This window comes from Sinocyclocheilus rhinocerous, unplaced genomic scaffold (genome assembly GCF_001515625.1).
Source record: "Sinocyclocheilus rhinocerous isolate Xijiao unplaced genomic scaffold, SAMN03320098_v1.1 scaffold1900, whole genome shotgun sequence".
Lineage (NCBI taxonomy): Eukaryota > Metazoa > Chordata > Actinopteri > Cypriniformes > Cyprinidae > Sinocyclocheilus > Sinocyclocheilus rhinocerous.
This window is the reverse complement of record NW_015662288.1, coordinates 54,017-68,144: the sequence shown is the minus strand read 5'-3', so window position 1 is coordinate 68,144 and position 14,128 is coordinate 54,017. Positions and strand designations below refer to the sequence as shown.

Genomic DNA, 14,128 nt, shown 5'->3' with positions numbered 1-14,128 from the left:
GTTTTGTAAAAATCGACGCGTTTCAAAAAGGCGGGGCATAGAGGAGAAACAATAATGTACAGTATGTGGAAAATAATGTGTTTTTTGAACTTTAAACCGCATAAACACATTTCATTACACCAAATACACAAAATAATGTTCTTTTTAGCAGCATCATATGACCCCTTTAAGCTTGAACCACTAGAAAACACTACTCCATTTCCTCATATATGCACAATTTGAACCCATCACATCACAGGCATTTTTAGATTACTGTAGCTATAACAGTAGAGCATAGTGCTAGTAAAGCCATGGTCATGGGTTCGATTCCCAAAGAATGTATTCCTTGCGAATTAAACCCATGACGATGTGTATCGTGAACGCAATATAATTAGCTTTTGATAAAAGCGCCTGCCAAATGCATGTGGGTTTGTTCATGCATTCCTTGGGAATTTAACCCACATGCATTCCTTGAGAATCGAACCCATGAGCATGTGTACCATAAATGCAATTTAAGTTGCTTTTGATAAAAGCATCTGTCAAATGCATGCTTTTTAGTTCTTTGCACATTGAAAAACCTACTGCTATAGATTGTGCGAGTGATTGTGCGAGAGTGCAGAGATGGCGCTGGCTGTGGTGGCAGATGAAGACTGTCAGTAGGATACACCTGAGAACAGGGACAGCGTGGTTGGGCACTGACCCCCGTGGCTCCAGCAGAGTTGCTCTGAGGATAGAGTGCTACACGAGAGAAACGTGAAACAGCAGTGTGGAGAGAGGTGTCAAAGACACCGGAGAAGCTCTGTTCCAGCGCAGAGGTCACGCTGCAGGCAGAAGGTTCAGGGAGTTCTGGCACTTTGAGCACACGCCGGTGCCCTGTTTCCACTGACACTTCACACCTGAATCAAGTGCTGGCCAAAGTGGCTCAATTTATGTTTCCATTTTGCCTCGCCTTGATTAATCATGAGGATAAATGCGAATTAGATTTGTACATTTACTGTTTGCTTATGCAAAACTTGCTGCCATGATTCTAGGATGCTTGGGTAGCTTGCTAGAGCATTGGTTTTTAGAGAATTGCTAGTGGTTGCTAGAGTGTTCTGGGTTGTTGCTTGCTGGTCCACAACAAAATGTAATGATGCGTTTGTGTACAGTCTTTATAAGTTAATCGCAAATGAACACCACCACAGTGTTGTAATTATAAGTGGGAAAAACTTAGGAACTTTAGGGATTTTCTTTGAGCCCTAAGTTTCGTATGTGGGAATGTGTCTTCGACTCATCATCTGTGAATTTGTGGAGGACAGCTGTTGTCCCACCAGTCCTTGCTTCAGTTTGAGCAATAATAATAATAGCACTCTACCAAACAGCGACACTTATCAGAAGTAATCATCCAACCAATAGCCAATGTAGCTTGCTTTTCGATGCTTCGATAATTATTTATTGAGGTACCTCCAAATTCACTGATTATGAGACTAAATGCAAACATATCTCCCCTCCATCATTTGATTTGCTCGTTTGATTTTTGAAGGTTTGCGTGTCAAAGTCAGAACCATGCTGGGAAATACAGACTGGACAAGCCACAAGGCTGGTCTGTTTTAGTGGTTTTAAGGGATTTTGAGTGCTTGGTCAGACAGGAAGACCAGCTTAAACCAGCTAAGACTACATTTTTCAGCAAGGACCTCTGGTGTCAGGATTGGCATTTGGGAATTACAGAAATCCTTTGTGGGAAAGACTGCAAAAGTTTAATTGAATATTGGGAGGTTAAAGGACAGAAGTGGATTTCACATTCTCTCTGCAATTATATTGTGTGCTGTAGAAAATGTAATAAAGACTTAGGTGAGGGGGGCATGTTTACAAGAACTTGGGGTTTCTATTATTGGCAGATGAGCTGCATTTATTGTCTTCTTCCTCCCTTCATCTCATTTTCTCTCTGTTTGCCCACATTCACTTTCTCTGTAGATGTAGCTTTCCCTCTTACTTTTATACATTCTCTCTCTTTGGCTGGAATGCGTGTATGAGAGCGTGCCAGAGAGTCTCATTAGAGGCACAAAGCAGCCCAGTTCCTGGTGCTGACACGCAGGTCGTGGATCCAGTTACGGTCCCAGTCTCTACCCCATCGAGGGCCCAAGCTATCAGACCCTCCGGTCCCCGCTTTTGCACTTGATTCACTGAATGTGACTCTCATCTCGCACGTCTGTGAGTTTTTCCTGTACGTGCATATCCATGTGTATCTGTTTATGGTTTCTGTTGTGCTTTTTCTCTCGTCTCAATGCTTCTGTGTGCTTGTAGTCTAGCCAGATCGCCCGGTGTAATTGACTGTAGTCGGATTATGCGGTTTAGGGTTATATTTAATAGACCCCACTTACGCCTAATGCTACTTAATCCAAATGAAACTCATGATGACTTCCCGTTTCACTGTGTCCTCCCAGAAATGACTCTGTTTTGTATGTTGACCGTTACATTTTTCTTTAAAAACCTGAATATGAAGTAGAAATAGCTATTCACGATTCTCCAATGGAAGCACATTTGCATATGAATGAAGAAACTGGCACGGGCCTTAAAAACATGTCCGAAAGCGTGCCGGTGCATTACAGTGGAAATCTGTATGTGCCAGAGTGGCTGTGTGTAAACGTACGTGTATGGATATGCGCCAGTGCACCAGTGTGTGTGAAGCTATAGTAAAAAAAAAACTAAATACACAGTGTGCCAGTCCGCTGAATGTGGCATTGTGTTTGCGTAAGAGACTGAGAAGAAGAGACACGGGCCTCTGCTGGAGCCCAGTGACAACTCAGCATATAGCTATATGAACCACCAAACAAGATGTTCTTCCATGAATGTGTGCTTGTGTATATTTGTTTGACTCAAAGACTATGTTTTACTTGTGGTTTCAAACTAGGGCTGCATGATATATCAAAATAAAATATTATGATAGGGCTGGATGCAGTCATCAAATCGTGAAGGCTGCTATTTAATTTAATAGATACAGAGTAGTGTTGTCAAAAGACCCGGTACTTCGGTACAAAAAAAATGAAAACGTTACGGTACCAGGTTTTTTTAAGTACCGGTGGTACCGAGTACCCAGTCAACCCGGTTCTTGATGCGGTATCCAAAAGGTGCGCAGATGCGCTCTCTTCATAAAAGCACTGAGACATGGTGCGGGTGTTTTTATATCACTGTATTCCTGAAGGAAACCGCCTGTCTTCAGAAAATTATGGATGTCATTTTCATTTCATCTTGCCTGTAATGCCTGATAAAGCAGCGTTTGTGAGCGCAGCGCTTATTTGATTACCGCCGTTACCGGGGAAACCTCTATGTCTCCCGCTCTACAAGCGCCACCTGCTGGCAGAGAATGAATTTGCATTTATATGCCGCCACAAATAGAGTGCAAGTCTGTGGGAAACGCCGCTTCTGTTATGAATATTATTCAATATTTTAATTTGAATGTCGGATTGAAATGAACATTGCTGTTATTAGAGTAGTTAATCGTTAGCATAAACGCGGCTAACGCTAATATAATGAGCATTAGAATGAAGATTCTCCTATAACTTTTATTAGGGTAAAAAAAAAAACAGGAGGACATGATGATATTTACTATTTTTACACACCAGAGGCTTTTAAATGAATTGTGAATCTAAAATATGCGTGCTAGAGAATGTACAAATGGTTAACATTGCTTGTGTCATATCAGTCAGAAAAGCAGTTCTGGGCTTTTTAAATTTTTTTATTTAGTTATTCTTGGCTGAATAACTCTAGAAGGTGTTCAAAAGCCCTTTAAAATTAAATATGTACACAGTTTGGATTAAATGAAAGTATAGTAAAAATTTTTAATTAGAATGTTTTTGTGTTTTGCTTTTTCACTGGTATTGGTACCGAATACTGAAATTTTGGTACCGTGACAACACTAATACAGAGTTTTAACATCTTTGTGAGCCTTTGTTCATTTACTGAGAATCAAGCTGCTGTGAGATGCTGAAACACTGTATTGTAATATACACGCAATTTACTCTGAAACCGACAGCGCACATTTATTTGCAGGCAAACCATCAAAATTTAAGCTTGATGTTTTAACTTTTGAAAATGAAGAATTTAAAATGCAAATATTAGTATTGTAATTTTATATTTGTACTGTACAATTTTTTTTGGTTTTAATATTTATATTTAATATTCACAATAAAAATCTAAACTTGTGACCTATGAAAACTCAAATGGAAAGAGATTTTTTTTAACCAAGTTCACTTTATGGTTCCTGAAAGAGGTTTGGTTCTTGAGTAAACCAAAGTGTGATTTGCACTCAAAAATTTCTCAAAGATTTTCATTTTTTCAGATTTCTTTTCAAAATTATTTTCATTTTCTGTGCAGTATTTTGCAAGCATTTTGGAACGATTAATTGTTTCCAAATGCGATTAAAGTCATATGAAAATAATATATAGTAATTTTCACCAGATCACAATATATATTGCAGAAAAACAAAATATCACATTGTCAGTTTTTTTTTTTTTCAAACATTTTGTTAAAGGAACATTCAAAAGAAATTACATTTCTGTCATCCTTTACTCACCCTCATGTCATTCCAAATGTGTATGACTGAAAGATTTTTTGAAGAATGTTGTCACTACTCGTGTGCATACCAAGATTATATTATTGATAGGTTGAAATGTATCTTAATAAATAGAGCTTTTAATGTTAGAAATTACTGTAGTGCAGCACCCAGAGACATTCCAAAAATTTCATGTTCAAAACATGCCATATCAAATTTACCCCATGCTTACATATTCATACATATAAACTGTAATAAAAAAAGATTTAATTCCTTAATTCAACTTATATTTGATGGGGACATGAACAATATATATATATATATATATATATATATATATAGTTATTTTTATTAGTTTTTATTATTTTGTTATTTTAGTGCATCAAGATTAACTGTAAATGAGAAATGTTGCTTTGGCAACTAGCTGAATAAGTTTTAGTTATTTACATTTAATTTTATATTATTTCAGTTAATGCTTATTTTATTTCAAGTAACAAAAATGTTTTTCATGGTTTCAGTTATAGTTAACTAAAATAACCTTGCATAATATACGTGAAGAAAAATTAAATAAGTAGAAACAAGGTAGAAAAATAAAAGAAATATACATCTAAATGGAGTAAGGAGAAGGCTTAATGAATAGATGTTCACATTAAGCATTACATAATATACTGTATAAATCATTTACATGATAAATATTGTATGAAGAATATCCAAATTCTATTCAATAGGAGAATGTAAATGAAAATAGACAAGCTCCAAAAAGTCCCACCCTAAAACTATTTGATATGACACACTGTGAATGAGATTTGAGAACTGCACCAATTTTATTCGCCATACTCCAACTCCAACTTTATTTATAAAGCAGCTAATAAAACAACTAAGTTGTCCAAAGTGCTGTACTGTAAGTTCAATTAAGAGAATATAATAGGAAATAATAAATAACCATAAAAAAAAACACAACATACAAGACAGACCCAAAAGGGTAACTACAGCGACAATACCTCAGCACTCATCCCTGATCAAAGGCTAATGAAGAATAATATGTTCTTAACTGCTTCATACTGAATGGAAGTCATACAAGTTTGGGACAAAATGGGATGAATTATATTAACCACTACTAAATTTCTGCCATCTGTTTGACTATATATCTTTTTTTTTCTAAGGTGGCGGGTGGACGGATCCGGAGCTGGCTGACTTTGAGCTGCTTGTGATCATGAGTGCTACTGTGGAGCCGACCTCGGCCACCTGCCAAGTTCGCACCTCCTACCTGCCCGATGAGATCCTGTGGGGCTACGAGTTTCCACCTGTCGTCTCCCTCTCCCCCTCCGGAAAGTATGTAGCTGATTTTGCCTTCTTTGACAAGGTTGCCAAGACCAAGACCCCACCCCTTTTTAAACAAGCCCCACCTCCAAACACCCAGTCGCCCCAACAACAAGGCAGTGGCGGTGGAGACCAAGGGGCGGATGTGGAGAAGATGCGATTGGAGGAGAGCTACCGGGAGGAAAGGGGGCGGGGCAGTGGGCGTGTCCGAGACCAGCTCAGCGTCCGCATTAGTAACGTCTAGAGAGCGGAAAACACAGATGAATGAGTGAACGGGGGTTCAGATGAAGATAAATTGCTTGAGTGCTTGTTTGATTCAGTGTTAGCCAACTTTTTTTTTTTGATGCCACTAGGCTTACCTGTTTTACAAGGTAGGGTGCCAGTAGAGTTGGCTAGCGCTGAAATGCACTGGCATACAACCATGAAATAGAGAAGATAAAGACAGACTATGTTCGGAAAAGCACACTAGCATACTACATTTCCTGTTTCTGCAGTATATAGTATGTATACTGTGCGTAGCATGCAAGTTTTCTGAATGAACAAAACACACAGATGATCTACTAGGGCTGCCACTAACTACTATTTTTATTTCGATTAATCTATCGACTAATTTATCGATTAATCGATTAATCTAAACGATTAATTTCCCACAAAAAAATCAACAATTTTACTTAAGAATATTTTATTAAACTATATTTTATTAAACCAAATGAAATCCAAATTTCTATGAAATCCTTTTTTTAAAGCAAAAGTAAAGTGCATCCATCTCATAGTCTCAAAGTTCAGTATTACAGTGTAAGAATGACAACATATCCTCGTGTTCTAGTCTACTAATAATAAAATTATAATCAAAAAACACTTTTTAAAAGAGTATTTACCAGAAATGTTATTTACCAGAATTTATTTAGGAGAAAAATGTAAATGTGCAGTATTTCTGAAAAAAAAAAAAGAAAGAAAAAAAACTTTAAAAAAATAAATAAATCAATAAAATAAATTAATTAATTGGAGATGGTTTGAATATATGTTTCACAAACATGTCAAACAAATGTGTTTGTAGAGGGTTAGGGTTATTTTTGTTGTACAGTACGTGCTGAATTAAGTGATAACGCATTGTTCCAGGTCAAAATAAACATGGATTGACACAAAAATGTAGCAGTTTAAACATGTAACAAAAGTCTGTTGTTTCAGCCACCATTCAGCATTATGTAAAGACAGGAGCAAAATGTATTTTCATACAGTACATACGCATGTATTATATATATATATATATATATATATACAGTGGGTACGGAAAGTATTCAGACCCCCTTAAATTTTTCACTCTTTGTTATATTGCAGCCATTTGCTAAAATCATTTAAGTTAATTTTTTTTCCTCATTAATGTACACACAGCACCCCATATTGACAGAAAAACACAGAATTGTTGACATCTTTGCAGATTTATTAAAAAAGAAAAACGGAAATATCACATGGTCCTAAGTATTCAGACCCTTTGCTCAGTATTTAGTAGAAGCACCCTTTTGATCCAATACAGCCATGAGTCTTTTTGGGAAAGATACAACAAGTTTTTCACACCTGGATTTGGCGATCCTCTGCCATTCCTCCTTGCAGATCCTCTCCAGTTCTGTCAGGTTGGATGGTAAACGTTGGTGGACAGCCATTTTTTGAAATGGCGCACGTTGCGTTCCCAGATTAACGTTATATTAAACCCAAACTCACAACACCATGCAGAGATGGAGTTTGAGGTGCTCCACACATGTAAATGATAACAGTTCCTGTGGAACTACTGTGAACGGAGCCGCTGTGTGACGCATGTACTTAACCTACACGCATGTAAATAATTAAAGTGCATATACTGTATTAGAACTGCATCACAAAAAATTTATTAAATCGTAGCATAATTATGCTTAATTATGATTTTTAAATGGGTTTAATATATCATGCAGCCTTGGGAAACAGTCTAATAATGTGTTTTATGGATTCTCGTCCGTGAAATGCGCCACTTCCGGTATTTTGCCGGTTAGTCGACGCGAGCAAAATGAAGTCGAGGGTTTTTAAAAATCGAATAGTCGAATAAAATCGACGAATCGCGACAGCCCTATGATCTACTATGGCAAAAGTATTGGAAAAACATGCCTCGACCTATATTTTTGGAAAACTCCAAAAACATACAACTCACTGCAGTTTATAGTTGCAATGAGCACTATGGCGGTAAAGCACCAACAACTTTTATTCCTATTCACACAGATTATGATAACAAGTAATACATTTTGACGATCACAACTAATAATCACATAATCAGCTCTATATGTATGACTTTTCTGACATAGTAAACTTGCTCGATAGCTCACCCGGTACAGCATTGCACTTAATGCCATGCGAAGCAAAGAGTCTTCTGAAATATGACTAATGATAAAAGAGCTCAAACGGCGTGGTTGCCTCAGCAAATGTGTTATTATCTCACAGTTGCTTTTGTTAACACTATCGGTTACATTTAGGGTTGAATTTAATGTAGATGGTACGTTATTTTCATACAAGATACAAACAATAACCTTTTAGTGCCAGTCACCGGACATTCATTTCCGAACTATACATCGCTATTCGTACAGCAACCAACGTAGCCAGATTCATGTTCATCCGTTTCGAATAAACTGTACACTGTATTAGCGCCACTTAGTGGTCATTTCACGTATTCCACAATGCAATGCACTCAAAATTATGATTATCAAGTGCTGCTTGTAGTGCATTAAAATGATATGTTTCTAGAGCAGGGGTGTCCGATTCTGCTTCTGGAGGGCTGGTGTCCTGCAAAGTTCAGCTCCAACCCAATTAAACACACCTGAACCAGCTTACTAGGCACACTAGAAACTTCCAGGCAGGCGTGCTGAGGCACGTTAGAGCTAAACTCGTTTTAAACTCCGTCACAGTTCCCTATATTTCTTTATTGGGCTGCCAAAAGTTGTATTAAAATGCGATTACAACTGCAAAATAATGCACATTAATTTTTTAGCTAATAATTTGTTCAGTTAACAAATGACAACAATGTCGCATGCGACTATTTGAAACTCGTATCACTGCATAATGCACATTGTTTCACATGATACTTTAAAAAATAGTATGCTACATATGTTAGTATGCTAGTGTTCCATTCCGGATATAGTTGGAGTCTGTAAATGAGAAATACTGTAAACTACTAAACTATTAGACCATGTGGAATCAAATGATGATTCAACATAGATCTGCTGCTTTATTCATGACCTAGGAAGGACTACTTCACCACCTTGTGGCCAAGAAAAGCAGTGCCACAGATTTGAGACACTTTGAGAAGAACAACTATTCTGTAAACTCTGATGGACAATACCTGATTTTATAAACACATGGATATCGATCTATTTTTGCAGAAGGATTATGGATTACAGTGGACTGGAGGGTTGCTTGTCATTGACTGGAAGAAATCATAATATTTAAACCACTGTACTGTAGTTAATGATAGGACACACTTTGAGAAGAACAACTATTCTGTAAACTCTGATGGACAATACCTGATTTTATAAACACATGGATATCGATCTATTTTTGCAGAAGGATTATGGATTACAATGTTGCATGTCATTGACTGGAAAAAAATCATAATATTTAAACCACTGTACTGTAGTTAATGATAGAGCAAAGGTACAACATTTAGAGTGAGTAACTTGTGCGTGTCTTATTGCGAGACTGCATTGGATGTGATTTGTATCAATATTTGTGTCTAACAGTGCCAGTATAGAGCTATTTTGGGTAAAGATCTAGTTTTTTTTCTCCATAGTTGATCTTTTGTCACTGGAATAAACATAATGTTGGTTAACAATACTAAAAGCACTTTAACTTGAGGAGGAGGCTTTATTTTTGAGATTTTGTTTGGGTCCAACTTAACTGTACATGGCCTTTTATATGTGAAGATAATGACAAAGAGTGAAAGAATGTATTTTGGATTATAGAAATTGTAAAGTCAACGTGCCTATGAATAACAACAACAACAACAACAACAACAACAACAACAACAACAACAACAACAACAACAACAACAACAACAACAACAATAATTAAGAGCTGTTTATTAAGTCAGGTACCACTGTTACTGTTGTAAATTACTATTGTTCATGCATTGTGTTATTGTTATTCAACAAACTCCCCATTGCACAAATTATCGAGGTGAAATGTAATTAGTTTTATAAAATTAATTTTATGAGAGATCAGATGTAAGCTTTTCAGCTTGCAAGTGATAAACCACCTATGACACATTATTATTATTATTATTCAGCTGGTTTATGTTGTTGAAAAAGAATGAATTTGGTTTTATCGTTAGCACATTTTGCCTGTCTTCAACTGTGGCTGTAAGGAAACATCTGTTTCATGAATTTCCTTTTGTGTTTAGTCACTTTCATAACTGGACTTTCACCACTTTAACTGCTAATGATCTCAAATGACTGTTTTTAATAAATGAGAAGTTTTGAAACAGTTGCACAGTGATTTTATCAATGTGTTTTCAATGAACAGTGTGTTAAATCACAGTTTCGTAACACCTGGTGTGATTCTGAGGTGAGAGTTAAAAACTCCCGGAGTTTATTCCCTAGAATTCCCAGCATCATGAAAATGAAAGATGAAATTCATCTGAATTCATCAGTCACTCTAAAGCATGGCTTTTTTGTGTGAAAAAAGGTACAAAACTGTCACTGGGATTTATACGCTGTCAAAAGGTGGACTTTAGGGTCCTAATATGTCCTTTTAAGGTAATATGCACTTTTAAAGTACTAATATGTACGTTTTAGCTTTTGTACTTTAGGGTACTGCCCCAATGATGGCTTGATAGATGGATAGATAGATACAGTGTAAAAAAACAATCAACAGTCTTTTACCGTTAAATTCACGGTCATTTTTTACAGTGTAGATGTGATATTACATTGTGATGCATTAATTGTACAGTAAGAGTCACATGATCGAAGCATGTAAATGAACAGGAAGACTTCATTTTTGAGAGTGGAAGCTATGTCTCATCCTGCTTAAGACATTTACTACAACAGATCTTGCAGGTGAGAATTTATGCTCTCGTCATGTGATCGATTTCATGTAATGAGTGATATGTGAATGCATGCATATTTGGTTTCATTTGAATTCATAGTGAAATAGACGGAGTCATTTCATAACTGTGCAGCGTGTGCACAGCTGTCTGAATGTGTGTCTGCAGCTCTTCAATTCTGGATTTGACAAGTAATATGCACTTTTGACAACATGCTGGTTGTTGTTTTGTGTGTGTGTGTGTGTACATTAAAGTTGAAATGACTGGTTAAAGCGTTCCCTGGTTAAGAAGGTTGAGCTGTTTGTGGTGTAATTTGCACATTTCTATGTAAATGGGTAGACATGTAAACAGTTGCATGAATTATAAGAGCACAAATTTATTTATTTATGTAATGTCTAGGATTTCATTTAGAATCATATGTTTGTGGAGTATGTTAAGTAGGTGAAACTTTAATTATGAAATTCCATGTGAATTATTTTTATGTGTCAAGAGTGTGTGTACACATTGAAAAATCCCCTCAAACCCAGAGGACGTTCAGACTTTCCACCAGACTAGGAGAAAAGTTATGATGATATGCTCTGCTAGTTGCATAACTTGACCTACAAACACATACAGTAATCAGTCGTTTTCTATTTTGTTGCACTTTACAGAAGTACGTAAGTCTGAGACTGTAGTGGAAAAAAAATTATTAGTGAACAAAGTTGGTCTAAGCAGTTTGTTGAGATGGAATTATTTATTAATTTATTAATAAGCCATTGGTTTGATGCTTTCTGTAGGTAAACCTTACATTCACTTTTCTGTTTCCGGCCTGCAGGTGCTCAACAGGAAATCTGGTGCCTTATTTCCAGTCGAGCTGAAAGCTATGAAACTCATTCTGCGGCTGATTTTTTTGCTTAAGTTTAGGTGTGTATCTACTTTATGAAGGATTTCCCAGTTTAAAACAGAATCGAAAGATTCCCCTCAGGTTCTTGTGAAAGTTAAGTACTGAAGGAATGGTTCACACAAAACAGCACAAAACAAAAAAGCACATGACTTTGTGGAATACAAAAGAAGACAACACATCCTGATTTTTCTTCACAATCAAAGCACACAGCATCAGGAGTACACTCTCAGAAACAAAAGGCCATCACTGGAGTGGTATCCTTTCAAAAAGCTACTAATATGTACATTTGAGAGACCAATATGTACCCTTTAAGAGTAAATATGGTACAAAGGAGGACCTTTCGTAAAGGTACTGCACCAGTATGAAGGATTTCCCAGTTTAAAACAGAATCGAAAGATTCCCCTCAGGTTCTTGTGAAAGTTAAGTACTGAAGGAATGGTTCACACAAAACAGCACAAAACAAAAAAGCACATGACTTTGTGGAATACAAAAGAAGACAACACATCCTGATTTTTCTTCACAATCAAAGCACACAGCATCAGGAGTACACTCTCAGAAACAAAAGGCCATCACTGGAGTGGTATCCTTTCAAAAAGCTACTAATATGTACATTTGAGAGACCAATATGTACCCTTTAAGAGTAAATATGGTACAAAGGAGGACCTTTCGTAAAGGTACTGCACCAGTGACAGCTTTTTTACCTCTTTTTTTCCTGACAGTGATATAGTCCAGAAAAGTAGCCCATACAGCTTGTGCACTATATTTCAAGCAATTTCCACATTTCTTGCATTTTATGTTATTTAAAAAAAAAAAAAAAAATCTTACAGACCCCAAACTTTTATATAATGTATAGTATAGTATATGTGTTTGATGTTACTATATTGAAGTCAAAGCAAATTATTAAAATATTATATCTGGTAATGTTTGATAGTGTATTTGATATATCTGGAAAATGCTGATTTTTTCCTGCCCACTATTAGAGTAATGTTAGTGTAAAAAAGTTTTTTTTTCTTTCTGCAACATGCAACCTGTATGCATAAATATATATTTACATTGTGTTGTCAGATATGATTGTTCTGGTATAAAACAGCGAAGAGGAAAAATGAAACAAGTGAGTAAGTATGACAATGCATCTAATGCCTCATTTGTCTGTGTAGCCTAATCAACAACTTGATGATTTCCCTTATGGTTGATGTACAACACACTGAATAGTTGAGTACATATCAGCATCGTGTGAATCCAGGTGTGTAACATCAGGCAGGGCTGTTTGTCTTCTGATGGGATTGGCAGAGCTGCAGCTGCATGTAGAGATCTCTCTCCAGATTACAAACATCCTGAGGGACAGAAACTACTGTGCTGATATCAGTGTCGTTCACTAATTCTTTTTTTTTTGTACCATGTTTCATAAACATGGAAGTAGCCAAATGTCACCATGCTTAAATCTCACAACACACATCACGGCCTTCTCTAATAAGGCTAGTTTATCATTTTAATGTACGTTCACAATTCTGGAATATACAGGGGTTGGACAAAATAATGTGAACACCTGCGAAACAAGCAATTTTTCTTTATTAAGATGTGCTTTACCACCATTTGCCTTTAATACTATCTCCAACCTTCTTAGAAGATACTCATACAATTGTTGAATAGTCTTCAGCTGAATGTTGTCTATCAAAACATCTGCCAGGTGCTTTAGGGATTTTGGAGGAGGGAGTAAGACTATTATTCAGCAATGAAGACTAAAATTGGTCAAAAGTGACAGTAAAGACATTTATATTCTTACAAAAGACTTCATATAAATGCTGTTCTTTTGAAATCCTGAAATAATGCATAATGATTTCCACAAAAAATAGTAAGAATCACAGCTATTCCACAGTGTAGCACAAATTTGTTTAGCTTTTCTCACATTCTGTGGTGCTAATTATTATTGTACTATATTTAGGTCAGGTGAATTTTAGAACTTCTGGCATTAAGTATGATACATTGGTTTAGTACAGATAAGCTTTTGTAATTTTGCATATTTTAGCAGCCCCAGACCATCACACTACCACCACCATGTTTGACTGTTGGTATGATGTTCTTTTTATGAAATGCTGTGTTGGTTTTACGCCAGATGTAACGGGATACACACCTTCCAAAAAGTTAACCTTTGTCTCATCAGTTGAGCAGAATATTTGCTCAAAAATCTTGGGGATAATCAAGATATTTTTTGGCAAATGTGAGACGAGCCTTTGTGTTCTTCTTGGTCAGCAGTGGCTTTTGTCTTGGAACTCTCCCATGGATGTCTCTTTCTTATTGTTGAATCATGAACACTGACCTTAATTGAGGCAAGTGAGGCCTGCAGTTCTTTAGATGT

At 36.4% G+C, this 14,128-nt stretch overlaps 1 protein-coding gene across 6 annotated transcripts in view; it reads left to right on the top strand.

The window, feature by feature from the left end:
• LOC107728032 (ATP-sensitive inward rectifier potassium channel 10-like) overlaps positions 1 to 6,380 on the top strand; it is a 19,859-nt gene extending 13,479 nt beyond the window's left edge. For all 6 annotated transcript variants that reach the window (XM_016538089.1, XM_016538088.1, XM_016538091.1 and 3 more), the window contains one exon: positions 5,674 to 6,380. In XM_016538089.1, coding sequence (XP_016393575.1) covers positions 5,674 to 6,074 — 401 coding nt within the window. In that variant the 3' untranslated portion in view covers positions 6,075 to 6,380. The remainder of the gene's footprint in view (positions 1 to 5,673) is intronic.
• The last annotated feature ends 7,748 nt before the right edge of the window (positions 6,381 to 14,128 follow it).